This window comes from Cyprinodon tularosa, unplaced genomic scaffold (genome assembly GCF_016077235.1).
Source record: "Cyprinodon tularosa strain WSP-4 unplaced genomic scaffold, ASM1607723v1 ctg85, whole genome shotgun sequence".
NCBI classification, from domain to species: Eukaryota; Metazoa; Chordata; class Actinopteri; order Cyprinodontiformes; family Cyprinodontidae; genus Cyprinodon; species Cyprinodon tularosa.
Window position 1 is genome coordinate 885,987 of NW_024039618.1, and position 19,245 is coordinate 905,231.

Sequence of the window (19,245 nt, forward strand, 5' to 3'; positions counted from 1 at the left end):
GTAGTGGGGCTTGAACTCAGAACCACACAATTCAGAAAGCGCAATTCTCTAACCACTAAGCCGCCACACCCCAAAGCAATATTTCAAAATATATTTATTTTTATATATATCTATATATTTTTTTTATTTTGTAGTAAAAGGACTGGTCACTGTTCTCGACATTTGAACAAATGTGCAAAATCTGCACTCTTTAGAAAATGTGCACCCTTTAGAAAACTCCGCCAACAAGCGTACAAAAAAAATTTTTTCCATCCCTATTGTAATGCAGCCTGGACTACGAACCTATAAACATATGTGGCTATTGTTAGGTACAATTATTACTTTTTACAAACATGCTTTATGAAAACATGTTCAAGGAAAAGAGATCATAGAATAAAACGACTGAATATTAAGCGTACCCAGTGTATGTTTTGTACGCCAGTTGATTAGCAAATTCAATGGAAAACATGTTGGTCTTTGCAGGACCTTTAACTGTAATGTTTTTTATTGGCTACCATTCTAATGAAAACATGCAGGACAGCTGCTTTTGTTTCAAATAGTTTGGATTTAACTAAAACTGTAATTGAATGATGTTAAATAGCCAACCATTAAAAGCTTTTTTTTACCGAAAAAGGTACCGTTACACATTTTTATAGTTTCACGTAGAAACCTTGAGATTTTTAGTTGTATATAAAAAAAGTTGCATTATATTTTTGTGTCTTTTTCCATTAAAGTAGAGTAGATCAAGTTATTTTAAAATAAGATGTTAAACTTGTGTGCTCTTTTTGATCTAGGTTAGCTTGGGAATCTCATACCGGCCTAATCATAATCAGGCCCAACAGAAACATACAAGACCATAAAACAAGTCTGTTCAACTTATGTCACTACAACAGGTTATGCAAGCTTTATTGTATGATTATCCTCATATAAGAGGTAAATTCAAATATTTAAGATCATATCAAGGTTTTATTGAAGTGGCTCAGAATTACCTAGTAACAAAGGATACAAGTTGGGTAAATCTAGCAAAGAGATAGACACTGATAATAGCTTTTTTTATTGTCTTGTATTGGTTTCGGCATTCAGCAGCCATGCATTGAGTTCAAATTCATGCATAGCTGCTCATTCTACTCATTGTTAATGTTTGGTTTGATTTATTAATATTACTTTAATTCCTTTTTATCATGTACATGGAAGGAAAAAGTCAAAATAATCGTGTCTGTTTTTGTAAATCTCTAAACTAATGTAAAACATTTCACCTAATTTAGAGCGGTTTAATTCAATGCACCAAAGAGATCTCAAACAGCTTTTTATTACATTTTTCAATCAATAACAGTACAGTTTAGTACAGTATCTATCTTGCATCCAGCTCACCGTGGAACACCAACAGACTGAAATGAAATACAAAAAGTGGAAAGGTACATAAGAGTGCAGAGCTCTATATTATCAATGGAAAGAGAAAAGGAGAATCAATCTCAGTTGAATCGCATTTTCACTTGTGGCCACACACGAATACATCACATTTATTGTACATCATTGCAGAAAAGAAAAGAAAAAAAAGAAAAGGTGAACCAATCTCACAACCTTAACAAAAGTGCTTCTGTATACAGTGAAATGGCATTCAGATGCTCTGATTTTCAGTTTAAGACCAAAAAAAAAAAAAAAAGAAAAAATTAAAAATGTACAAAAGTTTTAGTATGGACAGTATGCAAGGACATTTTTGTTCCATTGAATGTGAAGATTGGAAGGAGAGAGGATAGATTTCTCACAATGATTGTTATATTAAAAAGCAAATTGGCATTGATAGAACTGGTAAGCATAATTTACACGAAGTATGAAGTTAATATCAAGCCTTTCATCATTCTTGACCACTCTGGTGCATAGCATTACCAGTATTAGTACATGATGTATGCAGAGTTGGAGCCAAAAAAAATGGCTTCTATTAAATTCAATCAATAGGTCAACTCTCCTTTTTGGTAAAAGAAAATCTAGGGTTTTTGCACCATTGAAAGCAAGTCTACAGCATGCACATCTAAATTAACTCATGGCAGACAAAATTTCATGTCTTAACTTAAAACATCAGACCATTATTTTCAGACATTGATTTGTACATTTCATTCACAGAGTTGTAACTGCAGTCCCAAGCAAAGGAAGTGTGTATTTAAGTCAGGTGAGGTGTTTCACTCAAAGTGGATACAGAACACAAAGCCCCCTCTATATAGTCAATTCAAGCCATGCCTTATTTAACTCAAAACCTAAGTCCTTACCCTGCCCTTTCCAACCAAAAGTCAAAAAGGCATGTACAAGAATCCAGGGGTCTAATTGGATAATTTTCCTCATAACTCCGTTTGTACTGGAATGAGCATTCATAACTTATAGCATGTGCCTGGTTAATTAACAATGTTATTAGTTTAGAGGCGAAGCTTCATGTGCAAAGAGCCGTGGTGGAACAAAAACAGCTAGAATATAAATACATCATGGACAATTCGAAAGCTGCTCGTGTAATATGATCCAAGCTTTTACTTCTGCATGTTTTTCTCATATGATTTACCTGGATTACAAAGACAAGCTGTAATTCAAATATATCTAAAACCACTAAAGAAATATGTCAAAGAGAAAAAGCCATCAAGAATAATAAACCATCAGAATAGAAATCTTTAAAAAAAAAAAAAAAAAAAAGAAAAAAGAAAAAAAAAAGTTAAATAATTTGTACAATTACACTCCAACATTTGCTTTCAAGACGCACACATTTGCATGGGATGATAGTGTTGTTTTCTCGTTCAAGGTAACATAAAATGGTCCAAGAAGGAATGCACAAGTTTCTGATTCGATACCACAGGAGATCCTTTCTTAACTAGGTGATAAACAATTGTGCTCTTCTTTGTGTAGGAAAGGCATTTGTTTCCCTTCGTTTTTGTGGTGTCCAAGTCAGTTTAAACAGTGTTGAAGATGATGCTGTGAACATTCTCAAGTTGTAATGGTCTTCCAGTCAACTTTGGAGTTAAAAGAACATCTGGAGAAGAAAAACAACAGAACACTGAGAAAGACAGCTGAGATCTATTCGGAAGCAGATAGACCAATGTTTACACTCAGCAGCTGGGTAAACGCCCAAGTTGAATGAATTATAGATTTTAAGAGAAACAAGAGATGGATAGAGAAATAAATAACCCGTTAGGGGGAATCGGAAATTCAACAACAGAAGGGCAATGACAGCACTCTTTGATATGGATCGTGCTACTACAGCATGTTATTTTCATAGTACCAATGAGGCATTTAGGTGAAGTCAGGACAAATTAAATGCAAGAAGGTTAAACAATGAACCTTTTCTATGACATGGAAGATATAGAGGCATTTCATTCAGGTTGGGAGATAGAGCAAGACTTTCAGCAGATAAAGGTAAGAATAATGAACAGAAAAGTTGCTCTGCTTTATTCTCTTGAGCTTTTACTTCTGCCCATCGGGAAACATGCTAGATTTGAATATGAGAGCAAACCTGCGGAAATTTCAGTGTCAGTGAAAGGTTTTTCCATCACTAAGAAAATACAGAGTGTTTGCTGTCTTAATAATGCTAGCAGCCTGCTAACTGCAAACAGAGATGATAAAAACAGATCACATTTTTAATTTTTTCCTAGTTTAAAAAAAGGACATCAAATCTAGCTTTACATAAACTGTTCCCCTAGAAAAGCCCAACATCACATCTGCTTCTATCTCGATTAATAAATGCTTATGAAGGGAAGGCTATAACACCATTTGAGTTGCGGCTCCTAAAGAGAAATTGAAATCAAATGGATTAGTGCTTCCCTACCTTTAATGCAAATACGACAAAAAGAACCTTCAGGCTTCAATTCCAGATCTTCAGAAAACTGTCCCAGGATCCCGTTGCAACTGCCATGCCGTCATCAGTAACTCCCAGGCAGCTAACGCGGTTGTCATGTCCAGCCAACACACCTACAAGAAAAAAAATAATCAGTTACTATAGTGTTTGATGGAACAGTAGGGTACAAACATTACACTTAAACCATATTCACTTTGTGCATTTATTAAGCTTTAAAGTATCAGTAGTCCTCAGTATTTCTACATATAGGTTGAGCCTGTTAAAGATCTTTGAGGCTTCGAGTCAAATATAGTTTTGACTTAAGAGTCCAAATTAAAACAGTAAGCCAGGATCTTAAACTATAAAGTAATTTAATCCATAGTTTAATAAATCTGGATGTGTTTCTGACTTTTTAAAGGCCAACATTTTTATTATAAAATTTAGGACTTTAACAGCCTTCAGAATCTACTTCACTTTTATAGAAATTCCCTATGAGTGAAGGTGCACTGCATTATTTCTTTTTTTTATTTTAGAGCAGTGCTTCTTAGTAACGCTCACACAGCTGACTCAAATGAATGGATGTTTAATAGAACCGCAGCATCTGGTGGCATGCTGAAGAGGTATTGGATTCATTTAAGGTCTGTTTGAGCAGACATTACCCAGTTTACACATTGTTGTTTATATATATGTCTTTTGCTCCCCTGCTCACACCAGGAGCATTTTATCATGCTACTGTTAAGGCGGCTGCAGCCTGAGGCACAATATTGCTTTATGTCACTATTCTTTATATGTAAAATCACTTCTTCCAGATTTTTAATCGACATCAAAGAGCAACATGTTGTTTTTTGAATTTTGTGCACCTGTGTCCCTGTTACAAATAAGCTTTGAAATTTAGCATTTATCTTTAGATTTGGAGCTCCACCACTGTGGTTGCTAACAAGACTCTCTTTAGTATTTTCCCCATTCTCATGTCAACTACATGTGAAGACACAGCAAAGTTACACATTATTCTTTTTTCATAATCCTCCCAGTCACTTATGAGATCCATATGCAGCACCAGACACCCTAATGTTTGAGTCCATTCACAGATACTTACCAGCACGGTCGGCTTTTAGTGTGTCCCACACATTACAGTTAAAGTCATCGTATCCTGCCAGCAGAAGGCGGCCGCTCTTTGAGAATGCAACAGAGGTAATGCCACATATGATGTTGTCATGAGAGTAGATCATCAGTTCTTGATCAGCTCGCAGATCAAACAGCCTGCAGGTGGCATCATCAGAGCCCGTGGCAAAGGCATTGCCATTAGGGAAGAACTGAAAGGTTAATAGGAAAAATATTATCATAGGCCGCTTTAGGAGTGTGCGTTTAAAACTTGAGTACATGTTGGAGATAAACGTACACAGATAGCATTAATGTCAGACTCGTGGCCAGTAAAAGTCTGCTTGCACATGCCCTCTCGAACATCCCAGAGTTTAGCAGAGGCATCGCAAGCACCGGAGACAAATGACCGCAGGTCAGGGCTCAGAGACAGGCTCATGACATCGCCTGTGTGTCCAGCAAATGTAGTCGTCTGCTGGCCTGTCTCAATGTCCCAAAGTGCACTGCAGAAAAAAAAAAATAAATAAAAGGAGTGTTTTATTTGTTCCCCTCAATTCTGGGCTTTTCAAGAAAACACAGGTACAAGGATTCTGGCCAATTCTTCAACTTACCAAGTGGTATCTCCAGAGCTTGTAACAATCTGGTTGTCATCAATAAAGCGACAACAGGACAGATATCCTAACAGACAAACAGAAGTTTGAGAAGTTACCAGTCAATAAAAGGCAAACAACACAGTTCCATGTAAATCTGCAGTTGTTCATAAATTCATTGCACTTGTAAGGGGTTTAAAATATACCTGTATGTCCTGCGAGCTCACGGCTCACACGTACATTCCCCTCACGTGTTTTCAGGTTGTAAATGGAGCAGATGTTGTCTAAGCCACCACAGGCAACATAGTTTCCTGAAGGTGCATATGCACAAGTCATGACCCAGGAAGATCGAAGAGGAATGGCATGAACCTGTAAAACACAACAACCCCATGGAAAAATGTTATTTCAGTGGAAATATGAGTTTGAAGCAAGACTGTTCTGAAAAAAAAATAAAAAGATTTTCTCGAACTATACAGAGATTAGGTTGGTCAAGCTGGTCCATAGAAACACTTTCTGGGCGTAGCTTCATGTCTGCAGCAAGGCATGATGGGAGCACTATAATCCTCCATGTATAACTTACCATAAGCAACAAAGAAACAGTTCACTGACCGATTCAGGCCCTTTCAGAGGCAAAGTTTTCCAACAGCAGATATTAAAGTCAAACATAGCATTGAAAATGCATCAAATCAAGCAAGATTTTCAGATTGGTTGGTACCGACCGCGGACCAGCCAATCAGAAACTTCAAAATCCAATCGTAACTACCAACTCACTTAGATAACACTTTCAATAGGCAGAATGTGGCTAAGAGAGATGAGAGAGAGGTCAGACATGCAAGACATTCTCTGGAAATAATCTGAAGCCTTTCAGGAGATTTCCACCAGGAAATAAACACAGTTTTAGTGAAAACAGGCTTAAAAGTGACCACTTTGAGCCGGGCATACACTGTACTATTTTTTTTGGCCTTTTCGGAGCGACTTTCCAGTTGTGCGAGAGTTTTTCCCAATCGGGCTGACTTTCAGCCCGATGGTGCATTTTGTAGTGTGCAGGGGGTAACGAGAGCCACCCAGCCTGTCACGACTATCAGGAATCATAAGGTTGGGGAAAAATCAAAAATGATTGAAATTCAGTCGCTAGTCGTAAGGTCGCCTCAGAGTGTTGGGCTGCACAACCCTGTGGTTTTGTCGTACAGTTTGAGCTGTAGTTGGGTGCAACGATTGAAAAGATCCCACAGTGCATTCCTGGCTTTATATATCCTGAACTGTCAACCAGCTGTTCTTTGGATTTTGGTAAATTAATAAGACATTTTTTATAGCAACATATTTGACAAACTGCATGACGTTGCTTCTCTTATTGTAAGTAATTTACTTCTATCAGTCAGAAGGCTCCTAAGCTCCTTCCATGCTATGCTTGAATGTGGCTGTAATGTTGTTAATAAAAGTTAAAAAAACAAAACAAATTGACCATAACTAAAAGCTTATAACTAGAAGCTTATTCTCTTTTTTGAAATGCTGCTCAACCAATTTACACAGGTTTGAGAAAAACTGGAATCAATCAGAGCACCACTAAGAGAAAAGGCAATACGATACACACCAAAAGAACAGTTTGAATATGTATTACCTAGTAAGCATTTGCCTCAAAAAGCATTTTTAATATGCTAAAAACACATACAAAAAAAAAATTTTAGAGTGAACTCATCAGTTCTGTTTAAAGAACTCAAGTATCAGCTTTAGCACAAATAAACGGCAACATATTCATGCTTGATTCAGTTCAAAATTCACCATTAACGTCGGGTTTTTTTTGTGAAAGGGGAACATACATTATTAACAGATGGTGCAAAATGAAAATCCCTGCTTTATTAATCAAAACTGCTGCATTTTTTTTAACCTAGTGATTAAAGAAAACCCACCTTGTTAGTGGTATAGCTATCCCAAATAATTAGTTTTCCATCTTGGGAGGCACTGACCAAAAGCCTTGAAAAAGGAAGGAGAGAAAACTTCAGCTCTAATACATAAAAAAAAACATTTAAGCTAAAAACATTTATTTGGAGGAAAAAAAAAGAAAAGAAAAAAAAAGTCCCAAATACCTGGAATCTGTCCCCCAGTGCATGGCATAGATTTTAGCCAAATGACCCCTCAGCGTCCGTCTTGTACGCATCTGGATTCGGCCGACGGGGTCAATATTTGCTGTGATCTGCAAACCATTACAGATGTTTGTTAGCTTCAGATCTACTCAACAGGTTTGAATGTATTCTAATTTAATCTTTCTGACAAGTCATAATACCTGCGATAGTGTGGCATCTGCACATGCTTTTCTAGCATCCTGGAGGAAAGAAAAATAAATTAGAGAGAGAATTGAGATTTTAAGCATTATTGCACCAACCTGTTAGGTTGCATTTGAGACAATTGCAATTTTTAACTTACTCTTATCTGATTTTTGAGCTGTTCTGCCTCTTGGCGTAACTGGTCCAGTTCACTCATCTTATCCTGCTTTTTTAATTACCTTAGTCCAACTACTGGGGAACTTGTTTACCTAAAAAACAAAGAGGTACAAAGAGTGGAGGAAAAGATAAGCATATATTAATTGATTCTTTAACAGAAACGTTAAGGTAAAGGTTAATCTAAGACCAGGAAATAATTATGTTACCAAGATAGGAAAAAAAAAACCTGCTTCTTGTTGACCCTTATATTTCTACTGCAATGTCGATGTGTCCTGACACACAATTCAGATTGGCATACAAATCCTGTTAAGGCATGACTTTCCTGTGATCCGAAAAGCAGTGATTATCCTGTTGACCTCAATCCCTGGGGATAGTCACAATTTTCACCAAGTGATCAATAGGCCACTTATATTAATACAGGACCAAAAGAGCTTCTAAATGCACATCAAATAAAGTATAAAGCTTCAATTTTAGTAATAGGAGTATAATAATACTACATTAAACAATCTAATCCATCATTATTCAAAAGAAAAATAAGTTAAGTTCAGGGAGCAATTAATTGGCTTTCCAAACAAAAAATGATTACAATGACTCCCGCACGAAAAAAAAAAAAAAAAGTTACACTATGTGAAAGTAAAAAAAACAGCTTAAATTACTAAACAGGTATTTATTAGAAGAAGGTCAAAGACCACTTAAAGACTTCCGCTTAGAACAGTTGCAATTATTAATATTCATATTGATCACCTCAAACACTCTGGAGTTGAAGAAATTTCTGGGAAGATTATGAAAATCTTCTATACGGTTATTCTAAAGCTGTACAACAATTTTCTACAATTTTCCTTAAAGAGAAGAATTACCTTTACAAAGAAATTACTTTGCACCCAACAGTTTGATACAAATAAAATAAATCTTCCCTAATAATTGCACTCTAAACAATCCATAACAAAAGAAAGCATTAGATACATAATCATCCAAAGCTGTAAATAGCAATGAATCGTAGAGTTTGTCTCTCAGATACCTTACCTGGTCGCTTTCAGTCAGTAAACTAATGTCCCTATTGGTTGCAGGACGAGACTGACAAGCTTCTCTCTACCTGTCTGCATCATTTTTCAGATTTGCTGATTGGTTGACCTTTCTAACACAGATGATCCTCTTACGTTCATTAATCGTATAATAAAGGTGTCATGGAATGTAGTTATTATTTAGTTAGATTTAGAGCGGTAAATGCCATCTAGCTTTTAAAAATAACAGCATCTGAACTCAGATTACCTTTTAATCATATGTTTTGTTTTTTTAACATACATTTTAATCAGTTTTTGGATAATTCTGTTTCACTTGTCTAATTTCTGTAATATTGCTACTAAAGCTGCACAATATATTGAAATGTGAGTTTATTCAGTTACAGATGAGCAAATCACATTTTCTTTAGAATATATTAATCTTACATAAATTTCTTTGCTCTCTAAAGCAATTCCATCCCTCTTTTCTTATTCCAGGAAAGAGTTTGGATCACTCTCCCTGCCCCTTGTTGTTGGAAACTCTGGTGCCTTTGATTCTACTTACCGTATTTTCACGACCATAAGGCGCACCGGACTAAAAGGCGCACTCTCAGTTGTGTGTCCCATTTCTGTATTTAACACACACATAAGGCGCACCGGACTCTAGGGCGCGTTTTTTATATACAGGTACAAGTCCTCTACTACCTTTAAATACCTCTACTGCGTATTTAAAAATACAGCGGGGGCAAAACTGAGTATGACTGTGCTTTATTCATGTATTTATTACAAAGTATTAATCAAACCTGGCAGCTGGCCGTGAGACAGACAGATCGCAGATGACACAGCGCTGTGATCACTCCTAAATTAACTTAAAATCCTGAAACCTGCTGACGTAATATGTTCGCTTTTATTGCCGGTATCCTGGTGCCTGCAGCTAAAATTATTTAGATGAAAAACACCTGCCAGCAGCCGCGGTGAACCCCAGGCTGCCCAACCTACAGGCTGCTGATGAAGAGATTTCTGCTGTCAGCGCACCGCTGGTATGTGGGGGTCTGAGCGCCTCCGACAGAAATAGATAATCTGGATGAACTGACTGCAATTATTAAGTTTTCAGGTGGACTTTCTCACTTAAAAACATATTAAAACTACTTTATTCCCACTGATCACAGCAAATATAGCTGCAAGATTTAGATTATTTAGATGAAAAAACACCTGCCAGCCACCGCGATGAAGAGGAGGAGACGCGCCGGGGCTGCTGTTGAATTAAGTTTTCAGGGAGAAAAATACAGCGGGAGCAAAACTGAGTATGATTGTGCTTTATTCATGTATTTATTACAAAGTATTAATCAAACCCATCAAAGTCATCATCCTCTGTTTCTGAATAAAACAGCTGCGCTAAATCAGACATGCCAGTTTCCCCTTCTTCGCTGTCAGTCACTTTCCGTGCAGCGCAGCTCCTCAGAAATAATGCCGGCTTTTGCGAAAGCTTGAACAACAGAGCCAGCAGACACTTTAGTCCAAGCATCTACAATCCATCCGCAAACTGTGGCGTAATCTGCCCGGCGCTGCCTTCTTATCCTGAAACTGTGGTCTCCGTCTGTCATCCATCGCTCCCACGCCGCTCGCAGCCTTACTTCGAACGGCCGCTTCACACCGATGTCGAGCGGTTGAAGCTCCTTTGTCAGACCCCCGGGATAACGGCGAGCACAGCGTCCATTTGATTCACCTTTTTTTTCACATCGGCTGTGAGATGGGCACGCAGCGATGGTGATGCGTGGAAAAAACCACCTAGTCTTCTAACATACACCTGCCTCAGCCACGCATCCATCCAGCCTTTTCCATTTGCGTTAATATCATATGTCATCAGAGCGCTGTCTGTCTCGCTGGCAGCTCCCAGATCAGCTTCTCTGATTGGTTGATGCGGCGCGTCCAGCAGCAAAACTTAAATTTTTCCATCTGAGCAGCAGAAGCGCGTTGGCGGCGCTTCAGATGCTTAAACGCTCCCGACGTGCTGCACCAAAATGCGCTGCGGGACCTTTTGCTGCACCTATACGCGCGTCAACCATTGACTTTGCATGTAAACACGCTGCTTCTGCTGCACCTGCTGGGTCCGGTTCACACCGATGTCGAGCAGCGTTAATTTGTTTCCCCATGTTTTTCACATCAGCTGTGAGATGGGCACGCATGGAGTTACATATTAACAGCGATGGTGAGGGGTGGAAAAAAAACACCTGGTCTCCTTACATTCAGCCACTCTTTCATCATCTCCTCAATGAGGTGGTCTCAAAAGTCGCAGTTACAACACACATAGGGCGCACCGCACCATAGGGCGCACGGCACATTTTGAGGAAAAAAAAAGACGTTTAAGTGCGCCTTATAGTCGTGAAAATACGGTAATCATTGAGAGATCAATTATATTTTTTTATTATTCACAATGCGATATATTTGGGCATGACCAACTTTTTTACATTCCATGTTGAGAAAAATAAACATTTATCATTGAGATCTGAGGATGCCTATGGTTATAGAGTTCCTCTCTCTCATCACTTCTCCTTTCCAAGCGCCTGATCAGGGTCAGCTGACACTATGATAAACAATGAGCAGTAGCAAACAGCCTGGAGTAGCAGCTCACTACCGGTTTCCAAGTACTGTAAGGCTTAAAGAGCCGTGTTTGTCTGCTGTTGCTGAAAGTGTTGCTGTAATATTACCCAACTGGAAAAAAAAAAAAAAAAAAACAGGGCACATACAAACATCTGCTCACAAATGAACAGCTGAATTATCTGTAGGGGTAAAATCTGATAATGCAATTTTTTACAGATCCAAAGCTGGATCATAGAAAAGGCTATAACCAGCAATATCACTGAGCAACTGCATAATCCTAAAAGCTGAAATCCTCAGTCAATGAGTCTCTAATCCAATCCATGTCCACTCACAGAAATAGTAGCAGAGCTAGTCCAGGCATTAGAAACATGTTTTCAGCATCATAAAAAGGATGAGTGTAATCTTAATTCTTTTATAAACAGACATGAAAAAAAAAAAAATCCAGGCACTCAGTTTGAGAAAGTGGCTAGATTAACGGCGGCCGTTAAAGCTGAAATTCCCTTTTAGTTTACAAAGACTTTTGCATGTTTTGCTGTACAAAAAGAGAACTTTGCCTTAGTAAAAACAAAAATATGTACATTAAAATATGTAATTTAAAATTTCAAACAATGACTTTGGAACTTTGCAGTTAACAAAAATTCTGCAAGATTTCACAGCCAGCTGTTATATAAATAAAATTGCATTAACAAATGGAACAGGTAATAGTGTGTTTGCAAAGTGCAAGCTGAACCAATACTGTACTCCATGTGCAAACAGCTAAAAGAGAGAGAAGTTCAATGCAGGCACCGTGATTTGCCTACAACACGGTTTCAAACAAATCAAACACTTTGCATTGTATTTGAATGCCTGGCAGACAGCTTTTCAGTTAGTTTGTTGTTCCCAGTTATTTACTCTCTTTATATGATCCCCATATTTAAGCAGACTAAACTGCAACAAGAGGTAGAGAACTGATCAAAGTCCGTTTTCAGCATTTAGTTAATGCAGTAGGCATTAGTGATATTACACTGATGAAAATGTAAGAAGATGCAGCTAAACGCCATCTTGCAGACCGATGTCTGCTAGTTAGCCTTGCTAACAGATCTGCGGTGTAGGCCTGGGGGCAGGGCAAAGCTCGCATTCGGAAGAAATAAATAAATAACCTATACTACTATATTTACCCTTAAAATCATTAAAGCCGGTTATTGAGGGAATGTAGATCTACCAAAAACAACACCATATAAAGACTGCGTAGTTTAAAGCAAAATTAGCTTCTGGCAGGACTCCGGTGATCTTCCGCAATTACACGGAATGCTAAGCAGTTAGCTCTGAAGCTAACACCGGATAAACCCACTAAGTGTCTTGTTTACCGTCCAACAGCAATCCACTTACCAAGACACCGCCAATCTCGTTAAACGCTGTTATCTCAGGCTAATTTAATTGCAATCTATTAGAATATTCACAGAGTTGTTTAATCTTGTAAAAGAACCTAATAGTGTACTTAAAAAAAAAGATAAAAAAGAGCAAGGTCGGGCGCCGATGGCCTGCTGTATTGCTACAGTGAAATTAATGAAATAAACTCTGGGTGATACTTTCTTTCCACCAAGTGTGAAATAAATTAGCAAGTTGATGTAAAATAACGTAAAATAGCTTGTGTTTCCAAGGAAAGGCGGTGAAGCTCTCTCTGAGTGTGGCTGCAGTATGCTAGCTTTCTGAAAACAGGGAGTTAACGCGCCCACAACCCAAAAAATGTTCATAACAAGAAAACCAGGGAAAGAATATGAGGATAATGTGCGAAATTAAGCGGGGTTAGGAAGACATTGACGCTTACAAAAAAGTGCACAAAAAATGTTTACAGGACGTTTGTTTCAGCCCAACCCAATGGATCCACCTGAATCCACAGCAACATTTTGACATTATTTAACTTAAAATATGCAACATATGACAAAAAAGGCAATAGTTTTTCGTATTTATCATTTTCTTATTTTAGTTTCCCGGGCCAACTTAACAGGCTGTAGAGTCATAATCAAGGCCGAGGAGCAGCTCTACTAACTGGGCCATCACTGGCAGTTTTGTAAGGCTAACATGAACGCTGCTTTATCGAACCTTTCGGCGACACTAAGAGCAGTTAACGTTTCTAATTACCTAGATGTAACAGGCACATGGGTGGCTTCAACTCCCTATCCACTAGTTGCTGACATGAAGTCCTCGAGATTATCCCCCCCTCCACCCCACCCGTATGGCATCTACTCCTGCATCGGCTCAAAATAAAATAAGATGAACATTAGCGATCCGATGCTAACTGTTGGCTAAGAGGCTAACTGCTGCTACCCCACCCCCGGGCGGTTCGATTATACCAGTTATCGGAATTGACATTCTGCAACAAAAATGATATAAACGCAAATTTGTGTAGTTTAAGTCCGTCTTACCTGATTCAATCTGCGCCTGTTTTTGCGTTTTGGCATTGACTGGAAACCAAGACGGTGTATCCCTCCGGTCCACGCATCAACTAACAGCACAGCGTTAGCTTTCTAACTAGCTAAGCCAGCTAGCGTAGGTTTCCGAGGAGCAGTCCTTCCAGAACGCAGGCTACGGCTGGGGAGCTTTGACAACCAGGCGGAGAGGGGAGGGGTGGGGGGGGGGGGAGAAAAAAAAATCACACCCACACGCCTTGAGTGGATTACAAAGCACTGACAAGTCAACCCAGATAAATTTAAAAGCCACTGCTCCTCAACAGCAAGTGAGCCAAGAGTGTCTCCTGAAACCGAACCCGAACACCTGCTCTGGTCGTAGAATGATTCTCATTCAGCCATCGACCGACGAGATGGGCGCGGTAACCCTGCGATCCGCGCTGGGAAACCCCACGTTACAGCCGCAGCAGCGATGGAAGAACAACTTTGCTTTGATGGGAGTGCTTTTTTTGTTTTTTTTTGTTTTTTTTTTAGGAAACTAAAAAAGTTTTTTTCAGCAATTTTTGTCTTATTTACCCAATGTGTATTTCACTAAGATGCATAAAGAACATCGTGTTCATTTGGACCTTTTCCCTCTCAGCAAAAAGTAGTTTATGCAAGTATACTAAAAGTGCACTATTTTCATACTTAAAATCAGGCAGTGCACTTAGAGGTTACTTATTCTAAACTATATTTCATATACTTAACAATAGTATAGTCAAGTGTACTTGACTATACTATTGTTTACTTTATTGTTTACTAAAGTATACTTTAAGTATATTTTAGTAAACTTAAAAATGTCCCAATTTAGTTCAAAGAAGTATTACTTTAGTAATACTTCAAGTACACTAAAAGTACATTGTTTGGTATACTTTCTACACTTATACTTAAGTATTCTTAATAGAATTTACTTCAATTATACTACTTTTGCAGTAGGAAGTTCAGTTAGGATCCTTTGTTTTTCTTATCTCCCCCTTGATCAATGGCGTAACTATCGGTAAGCAGAGACTGCAGTTTTTTAGGGGCCCCCGACATCTTATTAGGGCCCCCATCACTGACACCTGGTAGGGCGTCTCTTTGGAGATGTAATAGTGCGACAAATTCCTCCTAAATCCGCCTGATATAAAGTAAATTTACCGGACCTTATTTATACCCCAGCACATGGCAGATTTTAACATGATGGTGAGCTGTTTAAACACGACACCAATGGCAAAGCAGACAGTGGTACTTTTAATTACTATGTTAATAACTGTGTATAATTCATTAGACGGTTGGTAAAAAATACACTCATATAATATGTTTCAAATCGCAATAAAGATCTTAAAAGAACAATGTATATGAGTATTTTATTTTTTATAATATGGCTTGGAATTATTGGTAATCCAGAGCGTAGATTAATACCATAAACGTTACGTACAATGTGTTAGTGATGATAGATACCAAAAAGAGGTACTTAAGCGGATTCCAGAAAAGAAAAAGCAAAGAAAAGCTGCTGGAAGAACGGAAAAAACTTCCCAAAAGAGAAGGTGGGGGGTAGTTGTTCTTCATATGGGGCCCACCATGATAATGTTGCCTAAGGGCCTATTGTTGTGTCGATACGCCATTGCCCTTGATTATTAGGCTACAGCATCCCCTACGCCACTTTGAAACCATATCAGTGAATTAATTTAGATCAAATATTTTTACTTATTTCAACATCTTAAATTCAAAGGGTTGGAAAATATAACTTGAGGCTCCTTTTTGCAATAATTGCTGCATTAATGCAGTATGGCATGGAAGGTACAGCATTCAGCTCATCTGTGTCTTTCATGTTGGTCTGGACAATACTCACTGGATTATCGGTGGGATTTTGGTATTCCTGATTAAAAAAAAAAAAAGCTCAGACACATATGATATGGTAGATATTAAAATAGGTATCAGTTCTTTTGGCACTGTGGGACAGCTGCCAAGTTCTGATAACCATCTCCATGAAGCTTGCAGTGTAAGAAGCATGCAGAGCTCTAATGTTTCCTGGTCTGCAGTGGATCAACAACCACTGACTATGTCCCACAAACCATGTCGGACTGATGAAGCTTTTTTCAATACAATTAAATTCAGTTTATTTCTATAGCACCAATTTACAACACACATCATCTCAAGGCACTTTACAGATCACCAGATCATACAGTCAAATTGATTCAAAGTTTTGTATCTAAGGATAACCAGTTGATTGCATCGATTCATTAACTCAAAGGCAACCCCTCACACCAAGCCCTCTTGTAGTGACAGTGGAGAGGAAAAACTCCCTTTGACCAGGAAGAAACCTCCAGCAGAACCAGACTCAGTGTGAGGGGACATCAGCCGAAGTCGACCGGGGTTCAAGGAGACAAAAGCAGAGATACAAAAGGCACAAAAGTTGCTATGATTTTTGTACCTACTTTTCCTAAAGACTGAGCAAATTTAGATTAATATAAAAAACAAATTATGTCTATTGAGAAATATTACAGTGTTTTCTCCCCTTAGCCTCAGTAACAGCTCACTTATGTGTTTTGGAACCTAAGAAATCTGACTATGGCTTTTTAGAAGAAAACTGTCATAGATTTAACTTGTCTAGAAAAAAAAAATCCCCCTAGATGTTATTCTAGAAAACTGAAATGCATAATTTTTAAGCAAAACTACTTATTGAAGTCCTGCTGTTAATCAAATTATGGGCTTAACTCAGTGAATGTTTGAATGTTTTCATAGAAGAATACCCTTCACCTGACCTAGAGTAGACTGCAGGTATAACCAGTGTTACCAGTTGTTTTCAAAACTTCTCTCACTACAAACTTAGAAATAAGACAAAAAAGTTAGGACTTTATATAATGTTTGGCCCCAAAAAATGCCAGGATAGAGATTAACACTCAAATTTACTCAATGATGCTGAAGGTCACAGATTATCCCAATTTTGACACCACTAAATAAGCCTCATATCATTAAATTAAAGACAATTTGAAGTGTTTCATGTCAAAACAGGACACAGAGAAACTTCGTGCATTTTCTTTCCATTTGGTTAGATTACTGCAATGTATAATAACTTGTCTCTACTAAACAAATGAAGATGCTGCATATTCAAAATGCTCCTGACCAACACCAGAAAGAAATGAATCACATAATGCCAGCTCAGCTTAAATTACTTCACTGGCTTCATGTTCATCAAAGAATAGATTTTAGCATTTCCGCCATTGGTCTAAAAAGTGAAAAAACTTTTGGACTTTTTTACATTTCTTTGTTGCTGATTAAGTATTAACCATGTAGATTCTCAGTATATCACCGACCTGCTTAGTCACTGCTACAAGGACCAAAACTAAATATGGTGTCTTAGAAATCAGTTTCCATCTCTAGAGCAAATACCCGGAAACTTGAAATGTGTAGAAAGTTTTTGTTTTCCTTTAATCCAGACTAAAAACACTGCTGTTTACAGTAGGTTATAAACAGTCTGACTAAGCACCTGTTTACATTTTTTTCTTCTTAAATTGTTTTTTTCAAATATCTATATTTCAACATATTGTCCTTTAGGTAATTCATATTTGCATATGCTTTGTTATTTCTTTTTGTGTCTGGATTTCCTTGTGTATTAAAGGTCCTGTATAAATGAAAATTTCTTGCCTAACCTTGTCTAATTGGGTATTGAGCAAATCCTGAAGCCCACTTAGTCAAAGTATCAATTCTAAATTAGACCAACGGAATAAGAATAGAGGCCAAGGCACACAGAACAGAAATGAACCCAGAAAACCCCAGGTTGGTTTTACCTCGTCTTCTTGGTTCCACTCGGATTTATTGTTTTCATCCTGCGTAACATTTTTATGCTCACTTTTATATTCGAAACATCCAAGTATTCAAAACAGACACAACTACTACATTAATACAACAAAGAGATATACAATACGGTTGTTGTTGTTGTTTTTTTTTATACCATCTACCAATTTGTATCTCATCAATCCTGTAACTGAGCTGCTCAAGGTGGCTGCATGTTGGGGTAGCTCTGCAAGTTAGATTCAAATATTTGTCACAAAAATTATCTTCCATCACAAAAAAAGAAGATAGAATAATGTTCAAATATTTCTGTTAAGTGTTTCTGGTACAGTATTCTTCCCATTATTCTTTTGTTGATCTCAGTCTGAATCACTTATAATTTGCCCCGCCCGTTTAAATGTTAACGCATATGTCTTTTCACCCTTCCTCTTTCAATCAGACCTCTCCTGTCTCTGATGTTGAGATATTATTTTCTAAAATAACATTAATTTTTCCATTTGTGGATCAAAGTTTCCTTTATCTGATGATTTTTATTTAAACTATGGTGTTCTATGCTGTGCAGCTGAAAGGATATTTGCATATATCTTTTCATTTGTGGGTTTCACCTGTCTGTCTGTCTGTCTGTCTGTCTGTCTGTCTGTCTGTCTGTCTGTCTGTCTGTCTGTCTGTCTGTCTGTCTGTCTGTCTGTCTGTCTGTCTGTCTGTCTGTCTGTCTGTCTGTCTGTCTCTAGAAGTCAAGTAAAGATGCAACTGGAGAGACTGAATCAAAATAAGTCACCAGCTCCTGATGGTGTCAGCCTCAGAGTCCCAAAGGCCTGTGCGGAGCAGCTCTGTGGAATTCTGCAGCACCCCTTCAACCTTAGCCTGACCCAGGAGACTGTTCCATTAATGTGCTCCATTAATCAAAGACTACCTGACACACAGACCACAGTTGGTTAGACTACAGGGTCAGCTGTCTAATCAAGCAGTCAGCAGCAAAGGAGCACTACAGGGGACAGTACTCTCCCTATTCTGTTTAACTCTGTACACCTCTGGCTTCCAGTGCAAGACAGAGTCTTGTCATTTGCAGAAATAAAAAGAACCTGCAATCATTGGGTGCATCAAAGATGGACAAGAAGCTGTTTACAGGGAGCAAGAAAACAGTGTGTCATTGTATGGGAAAGGCATTGAGCAAAAAAAAAAGATAGAATAATGTTCAAAGATTTCTGTTAGGTGTTTCTGGTACAGTATTCTTCCCATTATTCTTTTGTTGATCTCAGTCTGAATCGCTTATAATTTGCCCCGCCCGTTTAAATGTTAGCGCATATGTCTTTTCACCCTTCCTCTTTCAATCAGACCTCTCCTGTCTCTGATGTTGAGATATCAAGAGCTCAATATGGATGCAGATGACATAATGTTTGAGATAGCCTTACTAATTGCACATTCATTTCCACCGCAACCGCTCAATCAACATGCACTGCTAACCCACATCCTCGAATTAATGGCTGTTGCATTGTCCATCACAGTCTGTTGTCAAAAGTTTGATACCAA

General features: G+C 38.1%; 1 protein-coding gene across 2 annotated transcripts; it reads right to left on the bottom strand.

Annotated features, from left to right (window-relative positions):
- Nucleotides 1-1,268: 1,268 nt before the first annotated feature.
- On the bottom strand, nt 1,269-14,332 carry gnb1b (guanine nucleotide binding protein (G protein), beta polypeptide 1b). 2 transcript variants are annotated; one of them, XM_038272972.1, is made up of 11 exons: nt 13,921-14,332; nt 7,900-8,008; nt 7,760-7,798; nt 7,563-7,669; nt 7,386-7,449; nt 5,685-5,847; nt 5,500-5,566; nt 5,190-5,391; nt 4,887-5,103; nt 3,782-3,924; nt 1,269-2,989 (listed from the first exon to the last, which is right to left on the bottom strand). In XM_038272972.1, the coding sequence occupies exons 2-10, from the start codon at nt 7,954-7,956 to the stop codon at nt 3,818-3,820; spliced, it is 1,023 nt and encodes a 340-aa protein (XP_038128900.1). In that variant the 5' UTR covers nt 7,957-8,008; nt 13,921-14,332; the 3' UTR covers nt 1,269-2,989; nt 3,782-3,817. The 2 variants fall into 2 exon arrangements, with proteins under 2 accessions (XP_038128900.1, XP_038128901.1); XM_038272973.1 differs by lacking the exon at nt 13,921-14,332 and adding an exon at nt 13,637-13,659.
- Nucleotides 14,333-19,245: the final 4,913 nt, after the last annotated feature.